The following is a 22,773-nucleotide window of genomic DNA, read 5'->3' as shown; positions in this document are numbered from 1 at the left end:
GGAAATTTGGGGGGCACGTCTTATACCTGACGCCTTATAGGCCGAGATATCACGGTATTCAAATTATTTGTTGTCTTGCAAGGATTCTAGCAATACAAATTATTTTCTCCTAACCTTTGTCTGTGATATTATATAAGATAAAACTGTAAGCATATAACCACCCAACCCTGGTTTGGGAGCAGAGAGAGAGTGACAGTGACGTTTGTTGTTAGGGGCGAAAGTCTAGTGAAATTTATTTGTTTAATTATGTCCTTTACATTGAGTTTTTGTTTTTGTTTTAAAATGTCACCAGAAGTGGGCAGGAGAATATAATTTACATTGTGAGATTCTTATAAGATAGTAATTAATTTGAATATACAGTAATCATGCTATAGTTGCACTAGATAAAAATTAGTAATCATTTAGTACATTATTTCGTACAGCTTTGCCCTTAGGACAGTGTAGCGTGCCGAGAGAAAACATTAAGCGCAAATTTTAAAATATGATGCACCAGATTGACTCGTGTAAAATAGGAAAATTTGCTTTAAATTAAAACATTCTCATAATTGTGGTTTAACGCTTTAAATGGATAATCTTAAATTGAATAGCTTTAAATCGACATTCTACTGTCTTGAAAGCAGATTATAGTTTCCCATACTGTAACCTCCACTTCACTTCTTAACTTTTACTTTTTTACTTTTATCCTCTTAGCCACTGATCGGCATGTTAGCAGCAGGCGGTAATTCAGTCATCTTTTCCTTTATATTCTTCACCAAAAGATTGACTCGCTAGCCGCCAGGCGATAAGTCACGTCTCTGTCACGCTGTTGGCAAATACTGGGCCATGCGGCTCCTGAATGTACCTGAACCGCTCCAGTGTTGGTCAAGTCTTCTTCTCTTGAAAAGAGCTCACACTCGGTGCCGTCCAAACTTTTTGGTGGGTGTTTCAGAGTTCACCCTCCTCCGAAAAAGTTTGCCCTCACGGTTTTCCGGACTTGCAATCTTGAGCTGTGACCCCTTGTGGGGCGGCGTCCGCCAGCCAAGTAAGGACACTCAACGATAGTGCCCCTGAGATGCTAAAAACCTCAACTAGGTCCCCCCTTTGCCGTCTGTAGTATAAGCTGAAGGCAAGTTCCAGAGCAATCTGGGGTAGCTGAGATGCGAGGTGCAGGCACCAGCGGTGGCCCTCCTTTGAACATTTTCAACCAGCAGTCCTAGCATATCTCAGGGACCAGATGGGTGACAAGTACTCAGATGGGGAAGCACTTCACTCCTGAAGATCGTCCGCAGACGGACAATCTAGATATCTGAGCGACCTTCTTATAAGACCCAATAATTTATTGCCTGATTTACCTTCTTCTCACAATGGCCGAGAACTTCAGCTCATTGTCAACATACACCTGGTCCTTCTCACACAGTCTCCACTAGTACATTTTCTTCATCCCGTTGGGACATATAGTCGCCTCCTTACGTTAGTGCGCCCAGGTGCATCCTCTTACTTCGTGACATTGAATCTCAGCAGCCATTCCTTCCATTCCTGGAGCCCAAAGAGGTCCTTCTGCAGCTCTTCACAGTCCGCTTGGTTCTTAATTTCCCGAAATAACTTGGCGTCATCGGCAAACATTTGTATGGAGAGGTGTACAACGTCAGGCATATCATTTATACAAAAACAAACAACAGCGGGCCCAATACACTACCCTGCGGTACCCCACTTGTTACAGGTACAGATGACGATTTCGTGCCATTAATCACCACACATTGCTTGCGGTCATGTGAAAGTCTTCTATCACGCTAGGACATTTTCCCGAATTCGTTACCCTTCCAGTTTGATTTTCAGCCTTTAGGTAAGTTACACTGTCAAGCCTTGGCAAAATCTAGGTAAATATTGTCTATATTACCACCCGTTCTAGAATATGGGTCCAAATATCCAATACCTTGAGCAATTGTCAAGCAAGCGCCCGGCATAAAACCGTGGAGTGTTTCTGTTGAATGCATTACAAGCTTAATTTGTTGTTAAACCGTACAAACCAAGTCACTGGGTCCAAATTATCAAAGGTTCATGGGAAAAGCATTTCTCATAACTTAAAAATACACCAAGCTTCTTGACTTACTCTGAAGTAGGAATTTAATATCCAAAGGTAGTATCAAAATTACAGTGTTAATTTGTTCCCTGTTATGGTGGTCACAATGTAAGTTGATAATATTTTTGAATGTGCATCATGGGTAACTTGTCACTATCAATACCACCTGAGAACATAAGACTAAAGAACACTGCAGTAGGCCTACTGTCCTATGTAAGGCACTCACATATCTGTCCAATCTCTATTTGAAACTCAGTGTAACTGCTCAAATAACGTTAAGATGAAACTTTTTTTTTATATATCTTTATGCCCGTTGAAAGAGAGGACTCATTCATATTCAGTCTGGTTTTGATATTTGTGGTCTCTGACATATCAACTGCAGTACAGTACGCACAAATTTCTATGGGAAATTTGTGTTGGAATGAATTAATCAATATGTCATAAAACAACAAGCACTGACTACTTACACTCAAAACCTCCCATAGAAGAAGAGCTTGAGGAAATCTGTGGATAAAAGAAGTTCATACCATCCTTGTCAAAGGGACGCTCATCGCTAATAATTAGATATATTGTAGTGTTTACAAAGTCTCTTCAAGTTTGTGTTTGCAAAGTCCCTTGAAGAAGTTACAAATGCAACATGGGTACATAGTCCATAACTGTATTCTACACAGTCCTTTGTGATTTAGAGTTACAGGCAGACATAGCAAAGAAATGGCATACTGTTATGAGCAGAAGATGGAGTATGAGTAACCTACCGATGGTTCTGATAATATCTTCTTCAAAGAACTCTGTAAACACAAACACCAAGGGACTTTGAAAATACTGTAACCTGTATACTGTAGAACATTACATTTTTATTTTCATTAAGCATTGTTATGATTATACAGTATTACCTTTTCATGGTATCAAGATTATTTCATTATAAGAGGTTTTTTAGTCCAGATACCTAAAATGATCACTCAAGATGTTTTCTTAAGAATGATGACAGACATAGACAGTAAACAAGCCCGGAGGACCATACGAACATGTAAACAAATATTATTCCTAGGTTTAATCAATTACGTAGATGTGAATTAAGTACAGGTAACAACAAAACAATGGATATCTGAACCACTAATTTGTCATGGGGTTGTATCTTTTGAGTGTTTTAGTCCCCACTGCCTGTAATAGTGGTAATGAATCCATGACAGAGAGGCAATCAAAATACAGTACTGCACGGTTTCACAACTGAATTAAGGAAAACACACGAGTGGTAGTTCCGATTCATGCTCACGATGCTGTAAAGTTTGTACAATTAACAGCAGGTATAAGAATGAAGCTAACTGGTTGATAGAAACTAAAGTACAAAAATAATGTAAAAAATTGGCACGGGTTTAAGGAAAAATTTACATACATAAATCAATCTTTGCTTAGACTGAGAAGATATGATCTCTTAATTCTGCAAGAATTAAAACACCTACAGTATATCCTCCAAGTTCAGGTGAATATTTGTAAATTTTTCTCTATATGGATAAAAATTGCCATAGTTAATGTAATGAGGTAATGTAGACTAATTTCTTCATGTATATACAGTATACGTATATAAATATGCATTGCGTATGTATATGTTTGGGGTTACAGTTTTAAAGGGAGAATGCTAAAATTTGGTAGGGATGTGCAGGTACACATGAGGATGGTCATTTCCCATCCTTCCAAGAGAAGCGAGTCGATTGCATATCTGTGCTGCAAGTTACATCTCGCTGCTTAGAGCCATATTCACAGTGATTACACAGTTGTTACACCACCATCGGGTGCCCGATTTCAGGGCACACCATCGGGCATGACGGCTGTGAATACACATACAGCCCTTAGGCCTAATCTGTCCAAATTGACCACTGATCTTTTAGACTTCACTCCTCAAAGTTAAGTTGCACAGGTTTTTTTGTCATAATGTGTTGAATATTACTTGGAAAGACTTTACTTTTCAATTACTGCAGCTAAGTGCCAGCTACTAGAAATGAGCATATGATGTCTTTACTTAGAATGTTATTGGGATTGGTTAACTTAGGTTGATTTAGGTAAGGTTGGTGAGTTAAGATTATTATAGGTACAGTAATGGTTTGTTCTCACAAACATATTGTTCAGTATTCTTAGTTCTTGATCATGATCTATACGTTATTACTTGATGCACTTCAAAAACAAGGTGTAAAAATGCACCTTACTTGTTGACTTTCAACAACATGAAAAAATATTAAAAAATAACATCAACATTACAATAAGACTACCTTAATTAACTACCTTGCAATGCTAAGGAAATATTATTAAGGTAAAATTTTACTAGAAATTTTCATCGTAGATGCCTTTGAGAATCTGACTCCAGGGCCTTTAAGCAGCTTTAACTCACTTAGTTTAAATAGGAATATTCTGGATGAAGGATCTATGCTTGTATGTGTTTCTCTTCGTCCATTGTCTTGTGCGAACTTGTGCCTCTGTGACATATATTTAAGGCACTGAACTAGTTGAGCATGACATTTTAACCTGCTCAGGGCTTGTTCAGTCTTTTGTTGAAGGTAAAATATTTTTTGGAGACATAAGATCCATTTCAGGTTAGCTATTCTATACATCCACAGAGCACAGTGAGAATCTGTCATGATTTTGCATGCGGGTGTATCTTCAGCAACTCTCCTCCTTTAGTTGATAATCTTTCTTCCCTTTCTCTTTGTTGCAATGTTGCTTTACTCTCTCTCTTTTACAGGTACTTTAACTGGCAATGCTCGGTGGATTTGGCATCCTGTGTACCGCTGGCAAGGTCATGGGCTCGTAACTTTCGTCTTGCCTGCTGTGCCCACCGTTACTGTGTGGAAGTTGGTCACATAGAATAACCTGCTATAGTACATCCATTTTCCTCACGCAGCCAAACTGTGAAATGGTCTGCCTTCTTCTGTGTTTCCATACTCATACAATCTGTCTCACTTCAAGAAGCTGGTTTCTGGCATCTTTGTTGGTGCAGATTAATATAGTTTTCTCCTCTAATTTTAATTTCTCTTTACTCTAATTTCTCATGCCCCTCAGGCCCCATTGTGGGTTGATGACCTGTGCCCGGGTGGGCTATTCCTTGTTAAAAGAAAAGAAAAAAGAACTTGAAACTGTGATCTGTAATAATATCGTCTTGTGGTCTCTGTGGTGGTCATGTCTATGGTGCAGTATGTCCCCTTGTGTTATTTTGGAGGTCTTGACTTTAATCACCAAATATCCCACTGTCTGCTCTTGATGGCATTTTCTGTTTTCTCCGATGGTCTCTTACTCAAGTTTATCAGCCGAGGCATCACTTTTCATGCCTTCCTGAACATTCTCAGTTGAGTGTCATTCATCTCGCGAGGATTCATGTCACTCCGTCATCCCTATATAAGCCGACACGAGAACTTTGTACAGCCATCTCAAGTTTTAATAATAATAATAATAATAAACGGTTTATTAATAGAGTTGCAGGCGGTGGCTGCAGTGATCAGACCCATCATCTGGTTGGTTTGTCGTTAATTTTATTTTCAAATATAAATTTACTGTTAACTGCTAGTCCCTGAGTGTTGTGATGGCAGGTTAATTCAACACTCTCCTCCTATTTTAAGAGCCACTTAATTATATCTGGGCATTCTTAGTCCACTCAGCTCTGAATGGGTGTCAATTGTAGCAGTTGGAGAAGTAAAGGCGGTCGGGTGCAGTGCCGGACACTACCTTCTCATGAACTGGAGCCTTAGTTCGGTGTATGGTGTCCATGCCCATATTAAAGAACTGTCAGGGCTTTGAGACACATTTTCACCAATCCAAGGCTCTTCTCATTTTTGCCCTTTATGTATTCGACGACTTCTTTCACCTGTCCTGCCTATGCAGTAGTCATCACTGGAGTAACTGTATGTCTGGTTATTTCTGGAAGGTGCCTAGACCCACTTGGAGTTGGCTTCGGTCTTGATCAGACTGGATTTGTCTGAACATTCAGAACTTTCAGGAGTTGGATTCTAGTGGATTTGCCACTCAAAGCTGTTCTGCATGCCAATGACAAGTTGATAATTCCTCATGTGATCTATGTGAGAGTTCAATGGTTTTGTAGGTGTTAGGTTCAGGGGTCAATTGTTGTTAGTTCGATTTCCCATAATAGGTAATGTTGTCTCTGGAGATTTACATTTTCCTGGCATTATATACAGTATACAGGCATCCCCGGCATTACGGAAATTAGTGCTTTTGGATTTGAAATTATTACCAAAAAAATTCGGGATACGGCCAAAAAATTCACCCTAACAGAATTTTGGTAAATTTTTTAATTAAAAATGAAATAGCGATATATTAAAAAATCACCAAAATTTTAAAATTTATTTCGTATGGATTGTGGGTGGTTGCAAGTAGATGGTTGAGGAGCCACAACAACAACAACAACAGCGGTGTCACTCGGTTTGAATTCATTCTCCATCTTTTGTTCAGTTTTGCATCTTTCTTCTGGACTATTTTCCCTTACAGAATTTGGGTAAATTTTTTTAGTTTTTCAAACAAAAAACCACGATATAGAACAAAAAATTTTACCGTTGGACATTAAACTTGATGTTTAAGGTAAATCCCAGTAACTCCAATCTACACCTGATGCAACACTTAACATCATTTCTGGTCAGTTAAATTCAATTGTAGTGTGTATTTATTGTCATGTTATATCATGAATGAATCATTGTACTGTACTGTATGTGTTTAAAACTGTTTATTTTCTTTCAGATATTATGTGCTTGTACCCATTAAATTTTTGCCCCTCCCCAAAAGGCATTTTTTCTAAAACCAGTTTTTATTATATAGTCCAGAATGCGACGCCTAGCTTATACCTAGGTATGTTAATGCCTAGCAATAACTCGCCAGGCCAACATACAAGCAATTAAAACATCTAATAATTACTGAATAAGTAATATTAGGACACGTCACTACCTGGCATTTAATTGCAATTCTCAAAACCCCCGCACCCTCACCCTCCATCACATGCACTGAATAATAATAATAATAATAATAATAATAATAATAATAATAATAATAATAATAATAATAAATTCCTTGGGAAGTCATCTCAAATTATATAACTGGAGTCAATGGGAAAAGTGGTCCCATGTTACGGAAAATTTTCAAGAATGGGACCTTTCCGTAACCCGGGGATGTTTGTAAATACCGGGAACAGTACTTGTTTTGAGCTACTTGTTGAAGATCATCTTATGTTTTTGCAAATTACCAGTGTTATACTCTATTGTATTGTGCCCTTCATCAAGTAGTTATGGATGTATTGCATCGAACTGGAGCTTTGTCAATCTTCATCATGCTCAGTTTCTCTCAGATATGATAAATTGGTATAGTGGATCCCCCTAAACTACTTTTGCAGAGGTTGTTGGTAGAGGTTGACAATCCCTTATCTGAAATCTGTGGGGCCAGATGCATTTTGGATTTCAGAATGGTTGAGTTATTTTTATTTATTTTTTAAACAGGGATCAGACCACCAGGGCACAGGTCACTGACCCACATTGGGGCCTGGGAGGCTAAAATATAATAGTAATAATAATAATAATTCATAGGTCTAGGTTGTGTTTCTCACTTGATCTTTTGGTCATTCTTGTATTTCTTTATTACTGTATTATTATTATTTTTATTAATTATTATTATATTATTATAAATTTTATTATTTTATTATTATTATTGTTATATTATTATTTTTATTTTATTTTATTTTTTATTATTCACTATGAATAATAATTATTATCATTATTATTATTACATTTTCGCCCCCCAGGTCCCAATGTGGGTCAGTGACCTGTACCCAGGTGAGCAATCGGAATTTCAGATAAAGGGTTGTCAACCTGTACCTCTGAAAATTGTTTCTTTGTGAATGCACCTCATATTTGTTTTACAGCAAACCCTTGTCATTCACGGTGGTTAGGTTCAGAATGGCGTGAATAGGCAAAACTACTGGATATCTATACCAAACAACTGACAAGCCACGGCAACACTCATCCCCTCTTTTGACTTATCTAATAATTCAACTTTCTTTGTCAGGATCATCAGTGACTTCTGCCTTTTACATTTCACTCCACTAGCATCGCTAGCACTGACACTTGCAGTCTTTTAGGGGTCATTTCACAGACACTAAGTTTTGAGAGTACAACACGAGATGCTGTGTCACAGGCAGTGGTTGAGTGTGAACAGAGGGAGAGGAGATGCTGTGGATGCATGGGGTGACTCATTGTGCTGCTGGAAAAGGCATGCAAGCTAGCCACCATCTGCTTACTGCAAATCGTTGAAATAGCGAATTGTACACCCGCAAATGGCAAGGGTCTACTGTACTGTATTTCTGCATTGTTTGTCTTCAATTTCCCTTGCATTTTTTACTGATATTCCTTAACATTATACAAGAGGCAGCTTTTAAAAATTAAGCTAATTATTCTTTCTACGACTCATTAAGTCTACATTATTTATACAGGTATATGGAATCTCAGGATGTTTGATGTGCGTTCATACTTTAGGAAGGGAAAAAAGATAAAAGTCAAAGTTCCAAAATTTTGTGAGAGATGGGATTTTTTGTAGCACCTTTTTTAGAAACAATTTTTACGGCACAAGGAATTAAAACTTTATGGTCATAAGTAACGTCTGATGAGATTTTAGGTGTTTTGATGGCATATTTAAACATCCTTTGATGCCGTTGTTGGAACCTGTTAGTGTATGAGTGTAAAAAAAGATGTTTGTAGTGTGCCTCTGGCCCCGAAAAAACAGTGGCGTGCCAACCTCAAATCACGGAACTTAAACATGTGCAAAAATTGGGGGGAGTTTGTTCCAAAAATACTATCGTTCTATCTTGGAACCCTAGATATTACCCCTTAAGCAATCTAGTATGATTGAGAAAGTTATTTGATTACATAAGAACACACAGTAAAAACATGTGCACACCCACACAGTCACACTTACGATTATATACGGTCTCTCCTCGACTTCTGACGGGGTTCCGTCCAGCGACCAGGTCGTAAGTCAAATTGGTTGTAAGGCAAAAATAATACAGTGGACATAGAAATTCTAAAATGGGTGTCTCTTTTTCTTCTCAGCACCACGAGAGCTCACTTTACGCTTGCCAGCCATTTTAAAGGGAATTACAAACAAAAATTTTGTCAGTTCACACCATGATCACTAACGTCGGGACTCGAAAATACATTACTGTGAAAAATATTTTATACGACCATGGCCGTCGTATGTCAGAGAACTGTACATGCACATAACCGTATAGGCTTACACACACATACAGTACACACACTTGGTGTAGGCTACTGTACACACTCGGTCATGGACATACTTGTATATACTGTACAGTACAGGTGCACAGTTTCACACTTATATACATGTACACACCACAGTCACAGATAATATATGTGTGTGCTTATATACAGCCATTTGCATATTCATTCTTGTGGTGTTACAAGAAAAGGTATATTTTGTCCTATATGAATAAGAACACAGTAACACAGTGATACTTAAATACAGAATATTTACACTATATACACACAGTCATAAAGAATTCTAGAATACATGTGCTTGTACTGTAATCACATAAACTTTACTTACATCTGACACACACACACACATACAGTAATATGTTTCTCATGACCTCTGTGAGGTTAAGTTAATGTAGCTTAGGTTGAGTAAGATGAGGTTGAGTTTGATTAAGATATATTAGGTTTTGGTGAAATAGGTTTACTTGGGATAGTATAGGGTACGGTAAGTGGTTAAGTAACAAAAAGTTGGATTAGGTGAATTTGTGATGGTTTAAGTTAGGTTTAGTCAATTTGGGCTCTCTCTCTCTCTCTCTCTCTCTCTCTCTCTCTCTCTCTCTCTCTCTCTCTCTCTCTCTCTCTCTCTCTCTCTCTCTCTCTCTCTCTCTCTCTCTCTCTCTCTCTCTCTCTCTCTCTCTCTCTCTCTCTCTCTCTCTCTCTCTCTCTCTCTCTCTCTCTCACCATGCAGGAGATGGCTACTCCCAGGGGTAAGACGAAGATGAGGATAAAGACTTGACAACAGACAGACACCATGGCAACGAAGAAGAACAGTCCATAGTCCACGTCCCACACAATGTCCCACAGTGGGTCATCATTGGCTTCCTGAAGAAGAGAGACAATATGAAGCGTCCGGGAGTACTGTTTATAGCAAAATTAGTTTTTGCTGCTTCTCATACATGATCATCACAGTGCAGAGCAAACAATGTGACTTAATGTGAACTTTTGACACTCCTGTTCGACTTCAATTCAGTCAGTGGCCATCAATTAATAGCCAAGTTTTTAGTTGGATCTTGGGTGACAGGAGGCATTGTTGCTTACAGATTAACTTTACGACTTTACTATCAACATGTAATATTCATCATTCCACATGGGAAGTTATGGGAGCGAAATTAAAAACTCAAAGTAATAGCTGTAGAAGTTTTAAGCGGTTCAAGAAATTGCGATAAAGTCTAGAACTCTGGATATTTAACAGTAGCACCACATTATTGTCTCCTACACTGTGTTTCACATTTATAGAGAATACATATGACGTATTTGTGGATATTGCACATACGAAGGGTAATCAAAAAGTTTGGCTAAATGGTTATATAATAAGAAATCAACCTAAACTCATTTATTATTTTTCAGTATAGACTCCTCTGACTTCAGTAAATTTTTCAATTTGTCTTTCAAATTCACTATGCCAATCTTCTAACTGTCTTCTACTGCGCTTCAAACCAAACTTCATTACCCTCCTTCAGCTGCGCAAACGGTGCCTCATTACCCTCCTTCAGCTGCGCAAACGGTGCCTCATTACCCTCCTTCAGCTCCACAAACCGTGCCTCAGTACCTTCCTTCAGCTCCACAAACCGTGCCTCAGTACCTTCCTTCAGCTCCACAAACCATCCTCAGTACCTTCCTTCAGCTCCACAAACCGTGCCTCAGTACCTTCCTTCAGCTCCACAAACCATGCCTCAGAAGCCTCCTTAAGCTCCTCACCAACCTGAAAGTGGCACCTCGGAGGTTTGACTTTAGCCTTCAATACAGATGATAGTCACTTGGGAGCCAGATTTGGGCTGTAAGGAGGGTAGTGGAGTTGCTTAAAACTAAGGTCGTGAATCGAGACATCTGTGTGGCATGGGATTTGTGGACCGGCACATTGTGGTGGAGCAGGAGCACACTTCAAGATAATGTTTACTGTCGTATTTCCAGGTAACATTGTGCAGGTTTTGTATTAAGCCAACATAATAGTAGTCAGCAGTGATCACTGTTTCATGCCTTAACTTGTAGATCACCAGAATTCCTTAGGGATCTCAGAAAATCGATGCCTAAGTGTTGCTGGCAGAGGGTTGACTTGTGAACTTCTTATGGCTCAGAGAATTTGGGCATTTCTATTGCATGACTTCAAACTTAAACTCGGGGCCCTATGATAAATACAGGTCTCGTCTCCCATTACCAAATTAATGTGATAGTACAAAGGATTACAGTGATTCTGTGACAGACAGTTCTGTACAGTATTTTACCATTATCGCACCTCATTTTTGACAGTATCATAGTTTACCATGATAGTAATTATACTTGACCATGATCATATCATAGTTTACAATGAGTGTGTTAAAGTTTACCATGAGAGTATTGTTGTGAACCCCTTTTGCTACTTACCCGTTTCCACAAGCAGCCAGATCATATACAGTACAGTATACAGAAGCAGTAGACACATTACAAGTATCATCGAATTAAGAATAGTTGTCCCGCCAGTCTCTGGTAATTTCCCGATGATCAGTATCAGTGTACAGACAAAACAACAGGCCGGTAGATTTCCACCAGGTCACAGAAATACACTTGTGAACAGTAGTTCTCTTTAATAATCACAATCTTCACAAAACTGTTCATAGGGTATGTCCTTATCACTGGACATAAAGCCAGCACACTTCCAGTGTACAATTTCTTAGTCTTTTCACTTTATATCATTCACAACAATGCCACAATACTCGAACGGGCAACTCTCACCCCTAGGCAGCTCGCTGGTTCTTATATACCTCTTTTCAGATGCCTAGACTCCTAGAGCATTCTAGTACCATCTTTTCTCGGAGTTAGCCCACCCGGGCACAGGTCACTGACCCACGTTGGGGCCTGGGTGGCGAAAATGAGACACATCCGGAAAGTTCTACAATGATCTAAGCTTACAACACATAAGTAAATCTTAAAAAATGACACAATACATTCTAGAAAGTTTTTACATAGGTAATACATCAATGTATACAAGAAAATCTCCCAAAACTTGCAAAAATAACTGCTGCTTGGGATAAAAAATAATCAGACACCTAGTTCAAAAAAATTGCAATACTGTAGTAAATTATTCCTTGGCATAACAGTATTATAGTTTACCTTGATCATATCACAGTTTACAATGAGTATATTATAGTTTACCATATCATAGTTTACTGTGACAGTGCCATAGTTTACCGTGCAGATGTACCTGGATGGTGGTGTAGTAGTCGTAGGTGCAGTAGCTGTTGTAAGCAGATATCCCCAAGGCCCAAACTGTCCAAATCCACACCAGCGGCAGGTACGGCTATAACATAAAAGTATATATGGTATACCTTGTTGGGTGCTTCTATTGTAGGGGTTACAATTGCACATATAGTATATTACAGGCATGGGCAACCTTTCCTCAGTCATGGGCCGCATTACGATATAGGTATTTTTCTGCGGGGCAACCCCAAAATTTCTATCCTTCCTAACCCAGAAGTAATGTTAATGTTGTATTAGCACGCTATGTCCATCTTATGATATTTTCAGTTTACAATCAGACTTTTTCCCATTTATGAAAAAATCTACCATAATATGGTTTGGGCCGTGGGTTGCCGATACCTGGTATATTAGGTAAATATTTAGAAGTTGCCAACATCTACTTATATATTGAGAAAGAGAAAAAAAAATTCTGACTGCACTCATCCTGAGTCCCCTCCATCCTATGTTGATGTGACTTAATTGATCTTTATTGGAGTATACAAGTAACCCTCTAACGTAATTGACCGTCTTTTCATGTTTCAAGTGATCATATGCCAATTACATTGTTTCTTTACATATGACATGTTTTGTAAACATTTTTATTTGTTTCTTAATTCTGACTGCGCTCATTTTATATATCCACATACAGCAAGTCCGCGCTTAATGTCGTCCCGCTTAGTGTTGTTTCAGTACTACGTCTTCAAACTTTAAGAGACCAAAAATTTGTCTAACGTCCCGGTGATCCGATACTACGTCGTCAGAACTACATTTTACGGTGCATCACCCACTCTCTTCTGCCGTGCTATGCTCTCTCGGCTTATGCAAGATTCTCTGACAACCACCCTCCCTTCTCCGCCCTCCTCCGCTCCCACCTCCTCCTCCGCTCCCGCCTCACCCTCCTCCCGGCATCCGCCAGCTCTACTTTTTACCACACGCTCACTCTACCACCTCCATCCATCGGTGAGTACCAATACAAACTTAGTACAGTGCAGTAGTTGTATATATATATATATATGCATTGTTTTCTATAGAAATGGCAATGATTTTCTATATATGTAATGTATTTCATGGGGCAAAGGGAGGCTCAGGAACGTAACTCCCATATTTTATCTATTTCTTATGGGGAAAATTGATCAGCTTAACGTTGTTTTAGGTATAACGACACGTTTTTAGGAACGTAACCGTGACGTTAAGCGAGGACTTACTGTACTGTACAGTATATGTGTGTTGATGGCAGTCATGTATCTGCAGCAGACTGTCGACAGGATGTTTGATGCAGGTGGCATTGAGTAACACAGGATTAAAGTTGGAGTGGGGTGTGCCAGGGTAACAGTCTTTTCTTTTTTTTTACGGGGATTAGCCCACCCGGGCACAGGTCTCTGACCCTAACAGGGCCTGGGAGGCGAAAATGTAACAATAATAATAATAACAATCTACAAGCAGAACCAGAGTGTGAGCCTGTGTGTGCGGCTGTGCACATACCAAACTCAGGACTCGGCTTCACTAAGCGTTAGCCCAGTCATGGCAGTGTTGTGACCACACTAGAGTTCCTACAATACTCACATTGGCAAAACCGATGATGAGGCAGACAGAGACGATGATGCCCAGGATACCCTCCACCAAGCCTATGTAGGTGCGGACCTCCAGCTCTGTTGGGTTATTCGATTTCAGAAATTGTCAAATTCAAAGTTATAATTTAATTTTTAAAAATTTGTTTAGGTTTAGTGATACCTACAGTGTAACACTATCAAACTAGGGTGCACCAACTTGTGCTTAAGTTATGTACAGTACTTTTTGACAAAATGGTGGCTTAAAGCTTGATATGAAATTCATGTGCATCTACTGTTCAAAAATAACTATTTTCACTTTGGAATGTGTACAGTACTATTGTAAACAGCATATACAAAGTTGACTTAAATAATTCAAAAGGAAAATTTGATTTCTATCTCAGCTTCTATATACTCATTTATTTTATGTTATGGTGTGAGTTCAACTAATTATATACAATACTATACCCAAATGCAAAATTACATGATAGGTAGCTAATGATACTTATACAAAATTTCATCAGTAAAATGATCATGAAACAACAGGTAACAAGATGCTTTCTCTATTTGTAGTTAATGAAGAAATTATTGCACTAACCTTATAGATGGCAACCGAGGAACTTACCGTCAAACCAGCAGACGTCAATGTTGTAGTAATCTATGCCATTGTCTACGTTTGTCACATTACACTCATTGTCCACCTCGTAAGCTTTCCATGCATAAAATCCCTCGGTACCCATAGACACCAACTGTATCAGAACACACAAAGAATGAGACTGGAATTGATCATAAACTCTCCAACAAAAATTAATCTAACCTAACCCTAGAAAACCTTAACTAACTTATTGAAACCCTGCTACCCCAAAAACTAACCTAACTAAAAAAACAGACCTAAGCTAACTAAAAAAACATAATCCAAACTACTTTCCAAATGACCCAACATAAACTACATTACCTAATGAAAACTACATGTGTACTGCGCACATCATTGTCATCCCTAAAATCTCTTTAATTCATATTACGCTACATAACATTCAAATCCACAGCGCTTTTAGAGTCTCAGAAAAGCGGAAACGTTGGTAAAGGATAACTCATCTAATGTATGTTTATAACTTGCCTACTGTATGTTTTATACAAATTGTACCAAGGTACGGTTATATAATGTTAAGTGTATGTACTCATAGCATTAAGGAGAACTCAAGGTATCTATAGGATGATTGGGAAGGTCCAATTGATATGGACCAGTGTATTATAAGGGATAAGAGTAGATCGCGTTTGAAGGTCATTCTATTTACGTCTGTGAACGATAATTATTGAACATAGCTACCTAGGTATCAGATGAAAAAATAAAAGAACATTGATTTGGAAAAAGGATAAATGTATCAGACCTATGTGAAGTGTTGGAAGTGATCCAGAAACTATACTTAAAGAAAATATCTTGTATGCCTCGGTGTGAGCTTAATACACCTCGTTACCTCTTGTCACGGATAACCACGGACCATGCAATAATCAGAGAATCTTTTGAATGTGTTCAACGATTGCAACGTATGAGGGGAGGATCCCTAAATACAGATTGAAGTGAAGTGGATATACCCACGCCATGAAAAATCTGCTAGTCTTTGGTCGATGTTGGCGTCTATTCGGCCCCGGGCTACAGTTTTGAGTTACAGTGACCCCTCGTTTAACGAACACCTCGATTAACGAAATTTCGGTTAACGAACACCTCGGTTAACGAAATTTTGGTTAACAAACTGCCTTCCATAAGGACCTTCAATTCGGTTAACGAACAAAAATTCGGTTAACGAATTTCTTCTGACCGACCTCAACATGTTTTCGCTTGCACTGACCGGGCAACCAGCTTTAGTATCAGTCTGCCAATACATTAATCGGTTCTAGGGCTTAAATTCCTTACTATTTTTAGTAAATATCAAAGTTTATACTATTCAATAATTTTAAAAGTTTAATATTCAATTTTTTAGTCATTTTAACAATTATTGAACATAATTGAAAGAGTAGTGACTAGTTTAATCTCTGACATCCAGCCTCTTAACACAGCAAACAGGAGTTAGTCTCTCTCTGTTTTCACTGGAGGTAACATCTTGCTTGAGACTCTCTTCAACTAAATGCTTTTTTCTGTGTTTCCAAGCAAATTATTGGTCATTTTGAAATATATTTTACATATTGACAATATATAATGCAGTGCAGTGTTGATTTAAAAATAATCTTGAAATACACCAAGTGAACTAAAATTTTATGGGTGAAATGGTGCCATGGGGTGACTTCTCTTCCCACCCCAATGCCTTCTCTTCTTCCTTCTCCTCCACCCCCATTCTAATTCCCATCATCATCATCATCATCATCATCATCATCATCATCCAGGAGCCTTCTACATACACACCTCAAAGTAAGTGAACTTTTCTACCATTATGTTGAATTTAGGCAATTTTCGGTGAGTTGGAACCAATTACCCAAAAACCCATTGAAACAATGGTTTCGGTTAACGAACGACTTTCTGGAACGGATTGAGTTCGTTAACCGAGGGGTCACTGTAATGATATAGCCCAATTAATTTCCTCAGGAGCTGTCAAACCAGATCATTACTTTAATATGTAACTTAGGATTAAGATATATAATTATAAGGCATAAGGTCACAATAGATAGGAAAGTGTACATGTGAGAACCAGAATAATATCAGAGTGAAAATTAAAGATTGGAAACTGTAGGCCTAGTTCAGTGAGAGACGCGAGGCACCGCGCTCAGTCATACCCGCTCTCATCAAAACAGGTACGCACGCGTCCAGAGCGTCAGCCAAGCCAACACCACGGTGAAGGACTCACACTGCCACGGCCATTATGCACCTCCACTGTGCATCTGTGGATACCCTACATATCACCACCCAAGATAGGAGAAAATAATAGTATGTTTGAGAAGATCCGCCGTCGATATGTGGAGCGACCTAAGAATACCAGACGTGGAAACAGTACTGGTATGATAACCTGGGAAGTATCCATCTACTCAGCAAGAGTAGAGTGTGAACGAGGTTCCTGGAATGTGTATCTAAGAATACCGAGGAGTTCCATACTTGTAGGTGTGGAGTGTACCCGGGATGTGGTGCTATGATATAACATGTGGTGCTGTAATGTAACATGTGATGCTATACTCTAACAGGTGGTGCAGTGTTGGGTGTTTGGTAAGAAGGAATGACCGAGGAAAGAGGTCATTGGTTGTTATGAAGAATGAAGATGATAACAGTAATTACTTGATATAAGACGTGTATTGATGTGAAGTGTAATGAACATAATAGTTGTTCTTCTGATGAAGGCCAACTCTTTTTGTATTGTGACGGGATGCAATATGATTTATAAGGAATAAATTAGTTAAGCCATGCTTGATGTTTCACTTTTCTTCCCACTTGTGGGTCGGCCTTGTCTCTATTTTAATTAATCCCATATGTTCTGTTATTTCGTTTACGCGTTTCTCGTTTTCTGCGGACCTCCACGGGTTCAATTGACCGCGTAAATGAAGACTATACTGTATTTCAAAACTCTCTGGCACCTGGGCTTGATCAACAGCAATGCTCAGTGTATGCTCAAGAACTGTTCGGTATGGGCTGCTACTCTCACGTCCACAAAAAACTTAAAATTACATGATATCATATTAAGTTCTTTCTGTTTAATATACCGGGGGGTTCATGGGGCTGGCTAACAAGATAGGTAACTTTTGAAATTTTACTTTTATCCTCTTCACCACTGATCGGCTCGTTAGCCGCTTGGGCGATCGGTCACGTCCCTGTTATGCACTGTTGGCAAGTACTGGGCATGCACGGCTAATCTGAACCTGCTCAAGTGCATATCCAGTCTGGTCTTGAAAGAGCTCACACTCAATGCTGTCACAACACTCTTCAGATTGTTCCAAGAGTTCACACATCTCACTCTGAAAGTTACCCCTCACAGTTTTAGACTTGCGGTTTCTTCAATCTTGAGCTGTGACCTCTTGTTGGGCGAGCGCCCGCCAGCTCCAGGTAAGGACACTCAACTGAGTAGTGCCCCTTGAGATGCTTGTATACCTTAATTAGGTCACCCCTTGCGCTTCTTTAGTATAAGCTAGGCAAGTTCAGGCGCTCCAATCTCTCAGGGTAGTCGAGTTGCCGAAGTGCAGGCACCAGTCTGATGGCCCTCCTTTGAACATTTTCAATCAACTGACAGTCCCTAGTATATCTCGGGGACCAGAAGGGGTGACAGCACTCCAGATGGGGAAACACTTCACTCTTGAAGATCGTTTCGAGGGATGGACTGTAGATATGTGAACGACTTTCCTGTAAGATCTAATAGTTTATTAGCCTGACCTACCTTCTTCTTGCAATGGCCCAAGAACTTCAGCTCATTGTCAACATACACACCTAGGTCCATCTCACATTCAGTTAGTGTAGAAGGGCTGAAAAGGAGTTCCAGAGGCTGGTTGCAAGCGAGGTCAGGTCAAACCCAAAGGCATTTTACTGTTATGCAAAGTCGAAATTAAAAACGCGAGTAGGAGTATCAGACCTGAGGCACGAAGATGGTTTTTTGTGCAGATTCTGACCAGGATAAAGCTGAGGCATTGAACAGCTTCTTTTCCTCGGAGTTCACAAGAGAGGATGCGATTAACCTTCCTGCATTTGAGGACAGACGGTTCGACACAGCACTGACCCACATTGTGTTCACAGAAGAGTGTATTAGAAATAAATTGTCAAAGCTAAAGGTCCATAAGAGTCTCGGCCCTGGCATGGTGCATCCTAGAGTGCTAAGAGAGTTGTGCAACGTGCTTGCCGAGCCCCTGAAGATCTAGTTTTGTAAATGCCTGGATGAACAAAAGGTCCCCAGTCGATGGAAAGTGGCTTATGTGAGTCCAATCTTCAAGAAGGGCGATCGTCACTTCACGAACAACTATAGACCGGTGAGCCTTACCAGCATAATATGTAAATTACGGAGTATTATCAGAGATGCCGCGATGGAACATGTACTACGAAACAACCTTGTAAAGGATTGCCAACACGGTTTTATGCCGGGGCGCTCCTGCTTAACACAATTGCGCAGGGTATTGGATATTATGACCCATATTCTGGAACGGGGTGGTAATATCGACAATATATACCAAGATTTTGCCAAGGCTTTCGACAGTGTACCCCACGAAAGGCTGAAAATCAAACTGGAATGGTACGGAAGTCGGGGTAATGTCCAAGTGTGGATAGAAGACTTTCTACATGACTGCAAAGGTGTGGTGAATATTGGCACGAAATCATCATCCGTACCTGTCACAAGCAGGGAAAAGGCAGTGCAGTTGGGCCCGCTGTTGTTTGTTTGTTTCATAAATGACATGCCTGACGTTGTACACTCCTCCATACAAATGTTTGCCGATGACGCCAAGTTATTTCGGGAAATCAAGAACCAAGCGGACTGTGAAGAGCTGCAGAAGGACCTTTGTGAGCTCCAAGAATAGTCGAAGAAACGGCTGCTGAGATTTAATGTCACGAAGTGTAAGAGGATGCACCTGGGGCGTACCAATGGTAAGGAGGCGTACCATGTCCCAACGGGATGAAGAAATTGCACTATTTGAGACTGAATATGAGAAGGGCCTTTTTTTCTATATTTACAATTTCTTTCCGTTCTTTTTTTCCGCCCCCAGACAACGTTGTGGGTCGTTTGACCTGTGCCCGGGTGGGCTAATGTCCATAAAAAAAAAAATTGTTGGGTCATATAAGAAGGTCGTTCAGATATCTAGACGGTCCGTCCCCCGTAATGATCTTCAAGAGTGAAGTGTTAACCCATCTGGAGTACTGTCTGGTCCCCGAGATATGCTAGGGACTGTCAGTTGGATGAAAATGTTCAAAGGAGGGCCACCAGACTGGTGCCTGCACTTCGGCACCTCAACTACCCTGAGAGATTGAAGCTCCTGAACTTGCCTAGCTTATACTACAGACGGGCAATGGGCGACCTAATTGAAGTGTATAAGCATCTCAAGGGGCACTACTCAGTTGAGTGTCCTTACTTGGAGCTGTCGGACGCTCGCCCCACAAGGGGTCACAGCTCAAGATTGAAGAAGCCACAAGTCCAGAAAACTGTGAGGGCAAACTTTTCGAGTGAGAGTTGTGAACTCTTGGAACATCTACCAGAAAGTGTTGTGACGGCACCGAGTGTGAGCTCTTTCAAGACCAGACTTGACCAACACTGAAGCAGGTTCAGGTACATTCAGGAGCCGGTGCATGCCCAGTACTTGCCAATAGTGCGTAACAGAGACGTGACCGATCGCCCAAGCGTCTAACGAGCCGATCAGTGGTGAAGAGGATAAAAGAAAAAAGAAGCAATCAACTTTATTTTCCATTAATAATACATATACAAAACCGAATATATCCTCATATAATTAGTCTCTCCTTCAGCTCAGCTTACATTTTATGACATCAATATTGTAGAAAGACTTTGATAACAGGTGCTATTCTAAACACTTAAAACAGTACTTTTTCAAAAGTAGGTACAGGGTATGTATTTCCTCTCATAAGAGCTATAGGTATGTGACCAATATTGAAAGAATAAGCACATTAGACTACTACTTGATGGAAAAAAAAAAAAAAAAAAAAAAAATATATATATATATATATATATATATATATATATATATATATATATATATATATATATATATATATATATATATATATATATATATATATATATACATGGTTTAGAAAACGGAAATTATTTTGACAGCTCTTGCACCTTAAAAATTGGCACTGCAACACTGCTCCTCTCCAGTCTCCTACATATACTCTACGTCCTGTGTCACCGGTTAAGCACTGGGCATGCACGGGCTCTTGAATCTATACCTGAACATGAGCCAATGTTGGTCAATCTTGACTTTCAATGAGCTCACACTTGGCGTCACCACAACATTCACTGGCAGCTTATTCCAATTGTTCACTACAGTATCCCACACACCCGAGACACACAAACACGCCTTCTCACCCCCCTCCGAAAGGCTAATAATATGATAAAGAGGTGAAACGAAAAATTAAATAAACTAAATTAAACATAGGTCCCTCACCCCACAAGCAACTCTTCTCTCTCACACAGGTATCTTAATAATAACACGAAATGTATAAGTGCACGAATTAAAGTAGTTGATACTGTCAGCGTTGGTGACAAAAGTTAATCTGTCATTCTGTTTACTTTGAGATATTGTGGATGAGGGCACACCCACCCACCTCTCTTTATCTCCGCCTCTGACGTCACTTGACACCGTAGCAAGGGATGTATAGTCAGTTGGTTTAGTCATTGCCTCGTACAGATGTTCCATAATTTGTGTTTTATGCAGGTTACTAAGGCGGTATAAAATTCGATGTTATTGTAGGATGTTTATTGTTCAGGTAAGATCACTTGTTCTTGTTTTGTGGATTTCTAGCCACTACTCCTCTCGGGTCATCGTAGGCTTTAATTGAATGAGGAGTGGATGTATGGTGGGGTTCGGGTGCCTTGTCATATAAGTAAATTCCAATCATCATCCATTAGCGGAGACACTGCGTTAGATTAGCTGATTCGTTAACCATTGTGAGACAAACCATAGTTAAATCAACATGGCGCACGAAGGATTAAAAATAAATGATCTATGATATAAACAATGAATTTTTTCTATCACAAATTATATTGTCCCTAACTGGGACTCTTCTCTTAGATCGGACACCGTTCTGCTAATTGTATCCTCTTCACCGCTGATCGGCTCGTTAGCCGCTTCGGCGATCGGTCACTCACTGTTGGCAAGTACTGGGCATGCACCGGCTCCTAAATGTACCTGAACCCGCTCCAGTGTTGGTCAAGTCTTGTCTTGAAAGAGCTCTCACTCGGTGCCTTCACAACACTTTCTGGTAGATAGTTCTGAGAGTTCACAACTCTCACTCCGAAAAAGTTTGCCGTGGATACCTGTTGATTGTGTACTGTATGGCAACAAGGGACCAGCTTTAGGGGCGGATCGCACGGTTCACACCTCGACAACTGTTTCGCCTCCTTGATCCAGGTCTCGATAGTTGTTGAATGCTCCTCCTGATCTACCATCTACCTTTGAGGTAAAGGACTTTTATTACTATACACATACCCGGTACTTTTTATCCTCGAGTGTTGGTTGTCACATACAACTACGATTAAAGCAAGTACAATAGTGATACTCAGAAACTCATTACTTGGGACTTACTGTGGCAAACATGGCCATCACGACTCCCGTCGCCTTCAGCCCTGTCAGCTCACACATGTTGTAAGTTTGTGAACGAAACCCTCACCACCTCCTGGCTCTAACACCACCACCACTTGCTGCTGTTCTAATCGCCAGCACCACACTGTGTACGCCCCGGGCTTCACAGCCACTATCTGTACTATCTTATCGCCTGACGAATCATGAAATGACATTGTGAAAAGCAATCGCTGAGGTCTAGTGTAAGGGGGAGAAAGAAGATTTATACACTATATATATTTTCTTTAATAATTCATATTTTCTATTTCTCTTTTCTGTGATAACTTATATAACTTTCTTTTATTTCTTTGGTTATGTTTTTTCAATCACTTGTCTTATATAACCTTTAATTTTCTTATTTATATTATCTTTTCTTATTTACTTACTAATTCTT

The 22,773-nt window shown here is 39.7% G+C and overlaps 1 protein-coding gene across 1 annotated transcript; it reads right to left on the bottom strand.

The window, feature by feature from the left end:
* Positions 1–1,959: 1,959 nt before the first annotated feature.
* LOC121875931 lies at positions 1,960–22,505 on the bottom strand. Its single transcript, XM_042380685.1, has 6 exons — positions 22,344–22,505; positions 14,755–14,878; positions 14,146–14,231; positions 12,548–12,643; positions 10,051–10,191; positions 1,960–2,563 (listed from the first exon to the last, which is right to left on the bottom strand). The coding sequence occupies exons 1-6, from the start codon at positions 22,398–22,400 to the stop codon at positions 2,519–2,521; spliced, it is 549 nt and encodes a 182-aa protein (XP_042236619.1). The 5' UTR covers positions 22,401–22,505; the 3' UTR covers positions 1,960–2,518.
* Between the last annotated feature and the right edge of the window lie 268 nt (positions 22,506–22,773).

This window comes from Homarus americanus, unplaced genomic scaffold, assembly GCF_018991925.1.
Source record: "Homarus americanus isolate GMGI-L3 unplaced genomic scaffold, GMGI_Hamer_2.0 scaffold59875, whole genome shotgun sequence".
In the NCBI taxonomy this organism is placed as follows: Eukaryota; Metazoa; Arthropoda; class Malacostraca; order Decapoda; family Nephropidae; genus Homarus; species Homarus americanus.
The sequence above is the reverse complement of the archived record's forward strand: the minus strand, read 5'-3'. Positions and strand labels throughout refer to the sequence as shown.